The 12,329-nt window shown below is 36.0% G+C and overlaps 1 protein-coding gene across 13 annotated transcripts in view; it reads left to right on the top strand.

Annotated features, from left to right (window-relative positions):
• The window catches only part of LOC18441682 (nucleoporin (DUF3414)), a 91,514-nt gene that overhangs the window by 58,943 nt on the left and 20,242 nt on the right, over positions 1–12,329 (top strand). For all 13 annotated transcript variants that reach the window (XR_016040223.1, XR_016040222.1, XR_016040221.1 and 10 more), the window contains 7 exons: positions 284–394; positions 3,488–3,559; positions 6,502–6,584; positions 6,721–6,869; positions 8,201–8,344; positions 8,472–8,579; positions 10,524–10,628. Coding sequence is in view for 9 of the 13 variants with exons in the window: in XM_088846038.1 (XP_088702164.1) it covers positions 284–394; positions 3,488–3,559; positions 6,502–6,584; positions 6,721–6,869; positions 8,201–8,344; positions 8,472–8,579; positions 10,524–10,628 (772 nt within the window). In the remaining 4 variants the exon portion in view is untranslated. The remainder of the gene's footprint in view (positions 1–283; positions 395–3,487; positions 3,560–6,501; positions 6,585–6,720; positions 6,870–8,200; positions 8,345–8,471; positions 8,580–10,523; positions 10,629–12,329) is intronic.

Raw genomic sequence — 12,329 nt, 5'->3', positions numbered from 1 at the left:
CTCATTGGATCAGAAACATTATTCTGTTTTTACTTTTTGCCATCAAATAGGGCTTTTCCATGCAATATAGCCGAGTCACCTAGGGAGGTCTGATGTGTTAGTCCTTATAATTCATATTTCTACAGCTCGTATTACAGCTGTCTGAACAGTCAGCAATTTCTGGTGGCATGGATGATTTTCATCATTGGTAGTAGTGATGCGGTATTTCCCGATGTGTCCTGTACATGTGCCATGTCTACACTCTTTGTTCCATCATCTGATTGCTACTATTGCTTGACTGTAGGGTTGATGTGGTGGCTATCATTTGCAATGTCGTTGACAATCTCGTCTCCAACACTTGCGATGGTAAAGCATTGTCCAAGTGTGTTACTATTCTGGGAATGTTAATGAAATGGTAAGTGGCTACTTCTGATTTTGTTTACTTCACTTATGGATCAATAGCTCTCTTTCTATATGCCCTTTTTATTTTCTAGACTTGGGAGTGAATTACATGAGTTTAATTTTCTGTTACCTTTCCTGCTCGGATTTGTCTCTAATTTTTTTCTTTGGGATGTCTTTCTATCTAGTTGGTTTTGGATAATTTTTTGTGTTCATTGAAGTAAAGTGAAGCTCTCTCTTTCTCTCTCTTTATATATATATATATATATATATATATATATATATATATATATATATATATATATATATATATATATATGTCTGTGTGTGTGTGTGTGTGCGCCCGTGTGCATGCACATGTGCGTGTGTGTCTGTGTCTTTGTTTGTTTGTGCGCATGTGCGTGTGTGTGGAAAAGCCTTGTGACTGCCAGATTGAAAATGTGTGTGTGTGGAAAAGCCTTCTGACTGCTAGATTGAAACCAGCAAAGTCGATAAAAAGAATCTCAATTTGTAGGTAAGGAGCACATTAATTTTTTCTTGTCCTTCTTTTACTAATAGTTCCTTCAAAACCATCTGGTGAGCCCACTTAAAAGAGAGACTGGCTTGAAGATTTTTCATGATTCATGATTAAATCTTTAGGTGAGCTTTTTGGCTTAGAGATGAAATTAGGGCACATATTTGAACTTGTTTGGAGGAATTCATGGTGAAATAGAAACTGGAGGGATTTGAGGTAAGAGATCGTTGATTTTATATTGGTTCTGGTGTTGGGTTTTGTGGCCTTTAAAGGCTTAGAGAACTTGTAAATATGATATTTTATAATGAAATATGCAGTTCAGTCGGAGTGTGTTGATTGATCAAGGGTTGCACGGTTTATGGCCTTGGTCATGTCCAAAACCCTTACCCCTGGGCATGTGGCACAATCGAGAAGGGTTTTCAGTGGGGGTCATCTCTTGTTAAGGTCAGAGAGATGCCCAAAGATGATGTTTGTGGGCCAGTAGAATTGTGTGATCTCCTATGTACAGTTGTGGGCCTGTTAGAGCATGGGTCAAAACCTCAACAAACTTCCGCATGGCATATACGTATGACAACCGCATTACTGGGAAGCTGCCCTGTAGAGGGATACGTGTATAGGTGCATAGAGAGCCCCTTTTGCACTGTGGTGACAAGTGCTAGACTTGCTCTTAAAGTGGGAACTGTAATCTACATTCCAGAATCATGTTTTCACTGTTTATTATCCAATTTTGACAAGCCAATCATGAGCCCTTAAAATGGGACTGTTGGTTATGGGTCTTTGTTGGGTTGGATAAAAAAATAATAGCGAATCATAGTTTCTAGGGCGAGTGGAGTGCTTTTATTGTTGCTATTTTTGACCCATTGGTACTGGTCCGCTCCTAGTATGTTTTTTATAATTTTTTTAAAATTTTAAAATATTATTTATGCTATAATTTTCATTTCTGAAATTTTCAAAACTTGATAACACACATGTGGGACCCAGGATCCAGCCCCCACATGTGTGTGCGACCCATGTGGGGCCCACATTACCCCCTAAGGAGGCATGCCATTCTTTTTTAACAAAAAAAGTAGACAGGCTATTTTTAAGGAAAACGTGGCATGTCACTTTTTTCCTTGTTATAGGGGCCACATCCCAAGAAAATCTTTTTAAAAAAGGCTCCTTGCCACTTTTTTAAGAAAAAGGGGGATGCCCCATTTTCTTAATCTTTAGTTCAATTTTTAAAATTAGTTAAATATGAGAAATCTTATTAATTTAAATTAGATTTGGTTTCCTATCCTAGTGGGAGTTATTTAAAATTCAGATCTTCTTTGATTATATGGAATCTAGATAATTTTTAAATTTGATTGTATTTAAAATTTAAATAGGAGTTGGACTTGGGTCAAAATCGAAGGGGATAAGATTCATATCTTTCATCTCAAAATCATGATGACTGATTTGTGGTATTGATAACTATGGTTAAATCTTTCTCACCCCCACAGATTTCTTAATTATCTTAAAGGTCGGATTGGACATTGGATATCGCATACATGGATTAGAATCCTATTCAAAATAGGAAACAAATCTTATTTAAATAAAAGTAACACCAACAACACTTAAAGGATTAAAAGTGTGCCATTGGTTAGGGAATCGATTGTGGGGTGTACGAAGACATGTGAGGGTAACTCCAGCCTTCAGGCATCTTCCAGTAAGTCTTCCCAGTAGTGATTAATTTTTAGTATTATTTTGAAATTTTTAGTGAATTTTTAGGAACTTGTTTTATTTTAAAAACTATAGTGGAAGTTGGTTTAAAGCTCCTGAATAATTTCTATTTCTCTTCACAGTAAAAGTGTAAAAGATCCTAGGTTGTATCTAGGGTATTATTTTAATTTACAACCACATATAGTGGCCCATGTAAGTGGAATTCAAGTATTTGGAGTAAAAGTAAAAGAAATTTCAAGAATTTAATACCTTGAGTTCCACAAAGTCACTCATTTCATATGGTACCCCTCTAATTAGAGAGAGAGAGATATGGTTCAATGTTTTGGTGCCGCGTACTTGCTTCTTTCGTTGTAGCAGTTACACTCATTGCTTTGCCACCAAAGCAATTTTTCCTTTGTAACAAAACTTTTAACAAGGAAAGAAAACAGGGTGTGGATAGCCTGAGCAAAGTTACTGATGAACTTCACTAAGATGTTTATAAGGCTTTTTCTTTGCATATATGTATGTATGTATGTATGTATGTCTATGTGTATGTGCGTGTATGCACATGTGGGTGCGCTCAGGTACCTATGTGAAATTGTTAGGCACTTTAATTCCTGAATTTTTTTCATATTTTAGTATTAAACTTAACTAGTCCCAAGCCGGGGTAAAGGAGGTGGGTTGTGTTATGTAGGCAACCAACATATTCCATGAATCCTAACTGACTAGGATTCGTGCAACGGACCCCAAATAGTTGGGAAAAGGCTATGATGATGATGAGTATTATGCCCTTACATTTCTGTACTTTACTAGCTTAATTGTATCTGATGCAAAGTGTATTCTGCTTGCACTCCTACAGCAGGAGAATTTTTATTGACATGCATGTTTGTTGTTTTGTATTTTTCTTGTTTGTTTTAGTTCCCCTGCACGGGTTGTTGCTAAGATGCTGAGGACAAAACTCTTTCTTCCAGTTACAGAGGGAACATTAAGGTGGGTTTTAATGCACGTATTTGCTTCCTTGTTATAACCTTCTGCAAAGAGTAGTAACTAAAAAAAACTTCTGCGAAGAATTGTATGAAGAAAAATTTCTGGTTTATGGCACGTTTCTTATGCCTATAGCTTTGCAATATGAAGGGATGGCTACTGCATTGACTTGGGTGTTGGGAAAAAAGAAAGAAGGAAATTTATCGGGAGAGCCAATGAACTGCTGCCAAATAACATTCTCAAAAAAAAAAAAAAAATTCCTGCCAAATAACAGTGTGTTATGCCAAAATAAAATGAAGATTGGCATGATACTTGTGCTTTCAACATTTTATTCGTTAATTAGCAATTGACACTATTGTACATTGCCCATTTGACCTCACTTTATTATAATTATTGATGTGGTGACCATTGACATGTTACTTTTATGCCTGATGACATCCTCTTGCTTTTGAAGCTGGGAATCAAGGACTTCTTCCTTTGGAATTGAAGTCACTTCACAAACTATAAAACTTGCTGCCAACTCATGTGATCATATTGATGTTTTCTCCTTTTCCAGAATTCTGCATCAATAGTTTGCCACATGGAGTTCTTGTTGGACTGATTCCATATCTGGAACTTTCCTTTCTGGGGTGTTCAGCAATTGGAAGTTCTTGCACCAGAAGCCTGAACTGCTAGGGTTCTGTAACTGTTCCTAGTTTGGCAACTAGTAACGCACGACACCTGGATGTGCACACTTCTCAAAAATAGGAAGTGTGCCATGCTCATCGTGGAAGCGTGGGCTTCTCATTGAGTGGGAAGGCCCACATTTCTCATCGGAAGCTAACCATGGTCATTTTTATGTTTATCTTTATTTTTTTTTTTAAATCAAGTCAATGAGGGTGAGTTCGCCTTAGTGGGTTTCATCTATAAAATATTCATAAAAGTAATTAGAAAAACATAAAATGACCAAAATTCCCCTACCATTTCAGGGATTTTTTGTCATTTTATCTTTTGTAATATTTTTTTAATATATTTTTACAGGTTCTTGGGGAAAAGAAATATTAACAACAAAATTTTAGCTCAATCTGATATATTTTTAAAAAAATTGGAATACTTTGACATGCTTTCTGAATTGAAATACTCTAGGTATGGAAACTTCTAGGTTTATCAAACGAAGGTTTCCATAGGGGTTTGGATGGCATTAACGTACTCTGGATAATATTATTTTGTTAACTACTTCATGGTATTTTGTATAATGTATACTATTGTCTAATTATTTATCTTTTTTGTGATTTCCTGTTATTTTTAGCTATATTTGGCAAAAAACATGTGAGTTTCATCAAATTACTTTGAATAAAGTAGAACCGACTTTTCAAAAAGATAAAGTTATATGTAAATCTGCTTATCAGTTTATCTCAGATGACCTTATGATGGATCTTGCCAGACAACATATAGCTCATTATTAAGACTAATTTATTGAAATCGTGAATTAACAGTAATAACGAGTACATCCAAACAGGCCCATAGTTGCGTAGAATTCTACATAAGTAATTAAGAACAGTATTTTACAGATCCAAATACAAATCTTCTATGTTCTGTACTTTGGAACTTCCTAATTTTCCAGCTTCCAATTGTCAAACACACCATTCATGTCTATGCTTGCTGGAGTGAGTTAATCTAGTTTAAGAACACCTTTTTTACAAATCCCCAATTTCTCTTTTCATCTCACATTCTGAAATATTGTGGTTTTTTTGTTCTTCGTCATAGGTGATGAATTGTCCGACCAATGTGCCCTTTCATGATCAATCACACAAAGTGTCCTACCATCCTCTCTCTCTCTCTCTCTGTACACACACATATTTTCCTTCAAGCCATGGATCCCAATGCTCCTATCTCAGCAATCTTGTTTCCATTAAGTTTAATGGCTCTAAATTTCTTCTTTGGGTGGCTTTCCTTTTCTATCATTTATAGTCATTATCTGACGTTATTTTGGTGATGGTTTTCCTGAGCCTCGTCTTGACATCCTTTTAAGTTGGATATGCCTTATTTTTCTGCTCGTACCTATACTGAATAGCTGAGGATGGCTGAACTTATTCTTAACTAGATCGGTGCTAATCTTGCCCAAGTATTTGGCTTCTCCTCTTGCAAATTACGTATATTCCATAAATATACTTTATTATCAATCAAATTCCCATGATTTTTATTGCCTAAAAAAATCAAAGAAAAAATTGTTGAACCTCTATTACCCATTGAGCTTCATACCTGTTATTGTGGTTTCTTCTTATTTATTTATTTTTACTTCCAAGGGCACATGTGGCTCCTCAGCGGCCATTCCTTTTTGAGTGTTTGAAGAGGATAAAGTCCTGTTTTTTCTTTGTCGAATGAAAGTTTGTTATGTCTTTTTATACATCCTTACGATTGAAGGACATGGAGTGCTCCTCCTCAGTTGAAGGGTATGCCTTTAGCAGCATTTAGGTGCATCTCATTCTTCCTCATGGATCACAAATTTCTGCATAAACATTAAGTGGACATGGTTTTACATCCATTTTTTATGTTTTGCCATTGTTTTTGCAATCAATGTTGTGCTGGTCATTGTTTGTAGTTGATGGATTTGTAACTTGTAAAAGTTGTAATTGCAGGTAGGGGTTTATACAAGATAAATATATAGTGAATTCTGTTTCTGTGATAGTATCTAGCTTCAAATATATTAGTTTCCTAAGTAAAAAATGGAATTAAACTTTGGAAGTGCGTTCTTAACTTTGTGAAGTTGTTATATTTTCAAACTGTTATGATCAATCAGCCTTTTATTTTTTATTGTTTTTTCAAATATGGCCGAATTTATGGAGTTACCATTGTCTGGGATGTGGACTGTGTGGTGGTGACTGATTCTTGGAAGTGGTGAATGATTCTTGGAAGTATGAGTTGTAGTTAATATGAGGTTAATGAATTTTGTTATTTTGTTTTCTTAGTGGGATGTGGTTGCTTTCTGGTGGGCTGGCAAAATTGTTGTCATTTGACATTGATCAAAATGGGGAGACTATGTTGGTCTCAGGTAATTCTTTCTCTAAATGTTAATTTACCCTAATATATCAAGTGCTGTGCACGTCCATATCTTTGTTGGCCATTCTTCAAGTGTTGTATTGCTAGTTGTTGACATTGCTTTGATATCTATTACTTGTCTTTTGCAGTTCTAGACATCACTATGTCGCTTGTGGAAATCGGTGCAGAAAATGAAGTGGCATCTTCCCTTGTTGTTTTTGCTATTCAATTTGTTTTAGTGAATAATGAGCATTGGAAGTACCAATCGAAACATGTCCGCTGGAAAATAACATTTAAGGTATGTTTTTCTATGCTATTTCCGATTAATATTATCCACTAGATTTCCTTATATTGACATGCTAGAGAGAGAGAGAGAGAGACATTTAAGGTATCTTTTTGTATACTATTTCCCATTAATATTACCCACTGGCTTTCCTTATGCTGACATGAGAGAGGGAGTTATGTTTTTGTATGCTATTTCCGATTAATATTATCCACTGGCTTGCCTTATTTTGACATGAGGGAGGGAGGGAGGAAGGTTCCTTTTTGTTTGATTTATCCCATAAATATTATCCACTGGCTTGAGGGAGGGCCTACTCATGGGGTGGCCCGCCTAGAAGAACTGGGTTCAGGTCAACGACCCCTAAAATTTTGAGAACAGATAGGAAAAAGAAAATAAGTCACATTATCCTTCTTTTTGATTTGTTGAAGAAGTCATCGTGACTGTTTTTCTTAATATCTGGTCACTTTTTCTGTACTTTGTTTTTTTTATGTAACGAGTTTTCTTGTCCTACGTATTGTAACACTGCTTTGAGGTTTCCTAAATACGGTTGGTCAACGGTGCAGATTCTATAAAGTTGCTATCAAGGCGCATTTGTTTGTCAGAATTTGAATTTTCTCATTTTGTGGTCCATTACCACAATACTTTGATACATCTACTAGTCAACTAAATGACTTTTATGTGGTGGCTGGATGTCCTTTCCATGCTCTAGGGGCTTGTGCTGTCAGCCTTCTTGAAAAGTGCCTTCTAAAAGTTGATTCTAAATTATACAGACTCGATCCTCCTTTCCTTGATCCTTTTTTAGTGTATTTTGTCAAATACTTGCAAATCCTCTTTGTTCCGCTATCACCATCATGTTTTATGTTCAATTCATGTTTCAGTTCCAGAATGTGACTCGCTAAGCATTTATAATTACCAAGACCATGAACTGCAGATTTAAGCAGCGTTGGTAGTTAATGATTTTGACTTCAATTATGTATATCTTAGTGCGCACAGGCTCATAGATATGTGTTTTGCTGCTCTCATTCAAGTTTTTACTTCTGTGAGTGTTCGTGAAGTAGGGGTGCATTGTTCTGCTTATTGTGCCCATGATTTGCCATGAATGGATGCAATAGGTTTTTGGTGTCCATTTGGTGCTAGTCATCTGAGATCCATTTAGCTGTTATATGGTAAAACTAACATTATGCACCAACATCTCCTTTTCATTGGAATATGTCCTTTCTTGACTTGTGCAAGAAGCTGATAATCTCCAATAAAATCTGTGCATTCTCGACTATTAACTCTTATGCTAGTTCAACTCTTGTGCTTCCTATTGCAATGAAATATATTTTTTGCAATACATTTTTCAGGTTTTTGAGATAATGAAGAGATGCATCAAGTCAACTGAGGAATTACCTAAACTAGGTCATGTGGTTAAGGATATTGTTTTATGCGATCATTCTGTTCACAATGCCCTCCTCCAAGTACTATGCATAACAAGCAGGACATTGGAGGTTGGTGAAGTTCCACACTATATTATTTAAGAAATCTTTATTAGAATTTGTTGGTGAACATTATATGTTTCTTCTTGTTTTTTTTATGGTCACAATATGCTTGCTAAAGGAAAATTTGGTTCCATAGAGGCTATATGTCAACCGTCTGTATGATCCCAAGGAGATTAACAGCTTACAACTTGCTCTTTGCTCTGCATTGGATATCGTGTTTGCGACGCTTTCTGATCTTGAGGAGGTATATTTTCTTAGTTTCTGTATTTTGTCGAGTTTTTAGCTGATTATATTAGTAAATCTCTTGCTTCTCATAGTTTTTTTTTGTCCTTGGTGTTCCCTATTGCACCTTATTATAAATTGTTGATGTATTTGTACTTGTGGATGACTTGGGAAGTTTTACTGAGGATCTAATGTTTAGCTTGATGTTGTGTGTTGGCTTATGGATATACAACTGTGGACGGTATTTTTTGAATCATAATGCATATTATTGTGGTTTTATTAATCGAGTTATTGGTTAAAAACCTAGCAAAAATATATATTTTTTATATGGTTCATGAAGTACACCATTAGTTCTTGATATGTTTGTCATGAATTTATTTCTTGCATATTATGATTGAGAATATGCTTGCAAGTGCTACATCTATGCACCTCTCTTACATTTTCATGTGTGATTGACTCAGTCACTTGCCTCTATGTGTGAGTCTTCTTGTTTCTTTGTGTAACGAACTTTATATTCACCTAGATTCCCTCCTTTTGAACTTTCTGTCCCTAACACCAACTTTTTTTGCATGTTCCTTTGAAACTCAATTTTAAAAAGTTGAATGTATGTCATTAAAACCACTAAAACAAACATAGTTCCGTGAAGCAATAGCTAAGCTGTTAATCAATATGTTTTTCTTAACCCTTTTCTTTGTTAGATTATAGTTTTATCAGATTATGGACGGTTGCATGCATGTTTCTTTTCCAGTTGAAAACATGACTTGCAGGGTTTTCATGTGGATTCAAGCAAGATAACCTGAGAGTACAAGAATGTTTTGGGTTTCATACAGATGTAAAGCAATGCAAACGAAGAGAACATCATAACAATGTCCATAAAGGTGGCTGCTTAGGGGTGCCTAGATATGTAAGCAGCCCATGTAGAAGGGTTGGCGGGTCTAAGCACTATTATATGTGTTGTCCTTTTATGTAATATTAACTATCTTATGTCTAATATTTGTGCAATGTTCCTCATAATTTCTTATGTGGTTAAGGGTATAAGAATAAGTTTCTCTTAACCCAAACACTTGTATAATCAATGTATATGGGTCTCCACATTAATTGAGTGGAATGACCGAACCACCTTGTCTTCCATCTCACTCTTCCTCTCCTCTTTCTTCTCTTCTCCTCTCATTTGATAAAGTTTGGCGGAGGTCATGGAAGATAAGTAACAACTTCAATAATCCTGGTCTCAATACTAATGCTTTTTTTTTTGGGTGAATTAGTGGGGATTTTGGCCCCTATCTCAATACTAATGCTAATCATGGGCTTCTTCCTATGCCACAGTCCGCAAATCAACCTACTAACCATGCAGGAGTCAACCCGCCATCTCCCCTCATATATCAACTTTTTGGGAAACAAAATCATATCTCTGCTGACTATTGGCATAGTTTTGACTCCACCTTTAATAGGCCTAACTCTGGTGCACGAAATTGGGTGTCTCCATCCACAAATTGGCAATCATGATATGGCATGAATATATTGGAACTACAATAAAAGATGGAATATCCTCGTAATTCCTCCATTGAAAATCCAATTGGTACCGCAAGCAGGAGATGTTTTTTAGGTTATCAAATGATACATAGTGCAATAGGGTCGAAACAAGCAAGATCTATAATATATGGGAATTCCAATAGATACCCCTGATAGTCTAATGAATGGGTGCTATCTTTTTCCATCCAATTTTTCTTGTGCTCCTTATGCTATAGTTATCTATATATATTTTTCACTGTGTAGTGACTATAAAAAGTGGAACTCTTGAAGGTGTGAAGTTTACCATGTGGGCATGAATTATTATCTTTTGGTTTCAATACATGTGGTCTTCTATTTTGTATGTATGATCATTTCCTAATGGCCTTCATATTCATTGATATTGAATTGTTTGGACAATATTATTGAATTACTCTACTGTGCTCATTAATTTTTTCAGGATGCTGGCATGCCAATTTTCCACCAGGCATTGTTGTGCTATACAACAAAACCAGTTCCTGTTGTTACAGCTGTGATGTCACTAATAAGCTTCTTTCGCAATCTGGTAATTGAAACTATTTATTATGATGATTAATCAATATTCTCCTTAGTAGAGTTTGGCATGACAAATCAGTCTTGTTAAGTAGGTTGAATTAGTATATTCAGAATAATGTCTACTTTGTTACTTGTTTGGTTGTCACCCATATTAAAAAAAGATTATTTACATATTGTGTTATGCATTATTTGGTAAGGTCCCCTCCCCCCTTCCCCCCCCCCCCCCCCCCCTAGGCCTCGGTTGGGTGTTTATCTCTCTCTGTGCAACTCCGTAGCCCAATTGTCAGTAAGGTTCCCTCTTTCTTTCTTCTCTAAACCACCCAAAGATCGAATCCTCAAAACCAATGATTTAAAAAAGGCCGGGTCGACACAGAATCACCTGGTCTAATACGGGAATTGGTCGCCTCGTGTCGATTCTATCAATATATAGGAAAGTGTCTGGGTCTAGAAGAGGACTGACGATATGCTACAGTACAAATGCCGATTCACCTATCCGGACCCATTTTTGGCCTGTTCACTGTTCTTGCAAGTGTTTTTTCACCGGTTCACTATTTTTTCCGCATAGTAAAGCAATGATCCGGACCGGTTTTTGCTATGCTCAATCCAGGTCATCGATTCGTTTTTTAAATCACTGCTCAAAACAAATCCCGTTACAATTTTTTTGAGAGTGTTTGCCGTCTCTTCTTCAAACCCCAAGAAAACCCAAAGTTCAAAACACTCTCTAAGTCTCTCGAATCTTGGAAAAATCACAATTATCCAAAACAAGCACCCAACAATTGTCCTCTGCAGCTATGATCACCAATTTTCTAGCAGGGTTCTCCCTCTACCTCTTTTTAAACCCAAAAATCTTAGTCCAAAAAACAAATTGCCATAGTTCCCTTTGATAGTGGATGCAAAGACTAGAGCAAATTTCCAAGCCGAAAAACAAGGCAAAATGGATACCTTCAACAAGCCAGTTGCTTAAACTAAGCTAAGTGAATAAGTTACAATCCTTTAAATAACAATTACAACCGTTTCTAGCCTTGTAACACCATTGTAAATAAACTCAAATACCAACCCCTTATGGGGCAATTACATATAAAACAAGACTAGTTTATGAATTACACTTTCACAGCACAAATTACATAAACTATGTCCCAAAGCTTAAATACAACATACAATTGATCTAAACAAAATTCTAAGGAATAAAATCAACTAAACAGGGAATTAGAATGCCAAATTAAAATCGGGAAGCCATATTTCAAACCCCTTGTGCTGGGGCCACGCAATCGGATCTATAAGGACTTAATTTTGTCCCTTCCAATTGTACAAAAGTGGTTCAATCTCACAAGAATGTCGAATCCAAAGGGGAAGCAATTACACACCTTAAAATTACTTTTTAAGATCTCAACACATTGGCATTATCATCCGAAAACATAATGCAAAAGGTTTAAATCGAATAGGATAAAGAACAAGAGAGTTATGGCCAAACTACACACGGTGGTCCCTCGGACCACCAAAACAGTCTTGTATCAAAAGATTATGAACTTGCATAGGTAAAAACGTGATGAAAAACTTCTGGAAATTTTGTGACAATGAGACTAAAGTATTTGCTGGTTTTAAAGCAAAGTAATCAATGGATACTATGCATGATCATGGATTCTCATGCATATACCCTTCTTATCCTTTTCCCGCTAGGTGCAAGGAGAAATAAAACAATTTTCGCAAAATT

The sequence above is a fragment of the Amborella trichopoda genome, chromosome 9 (assembly GCF_054954075.1).
Source record: "Amborella trichopoda isolate Santa Cruz 75 chromosome 9, AtrichopodaSantaCruz75HAP2 v2.0, whole genome shotgun sequence".
NCBI classification, from domain to species: Eukaryota; Viridiplantae; Streptophyta; class Magnoliopsida; order Amborellales; family Amborellaceae; genus Amborella; species Amborella trichopoda.
The sequence above is the reverse complement of the archived record's forward strand: the minus strand, read 5'-3'. Positions and strand labels throughout refer to the sequence as shown.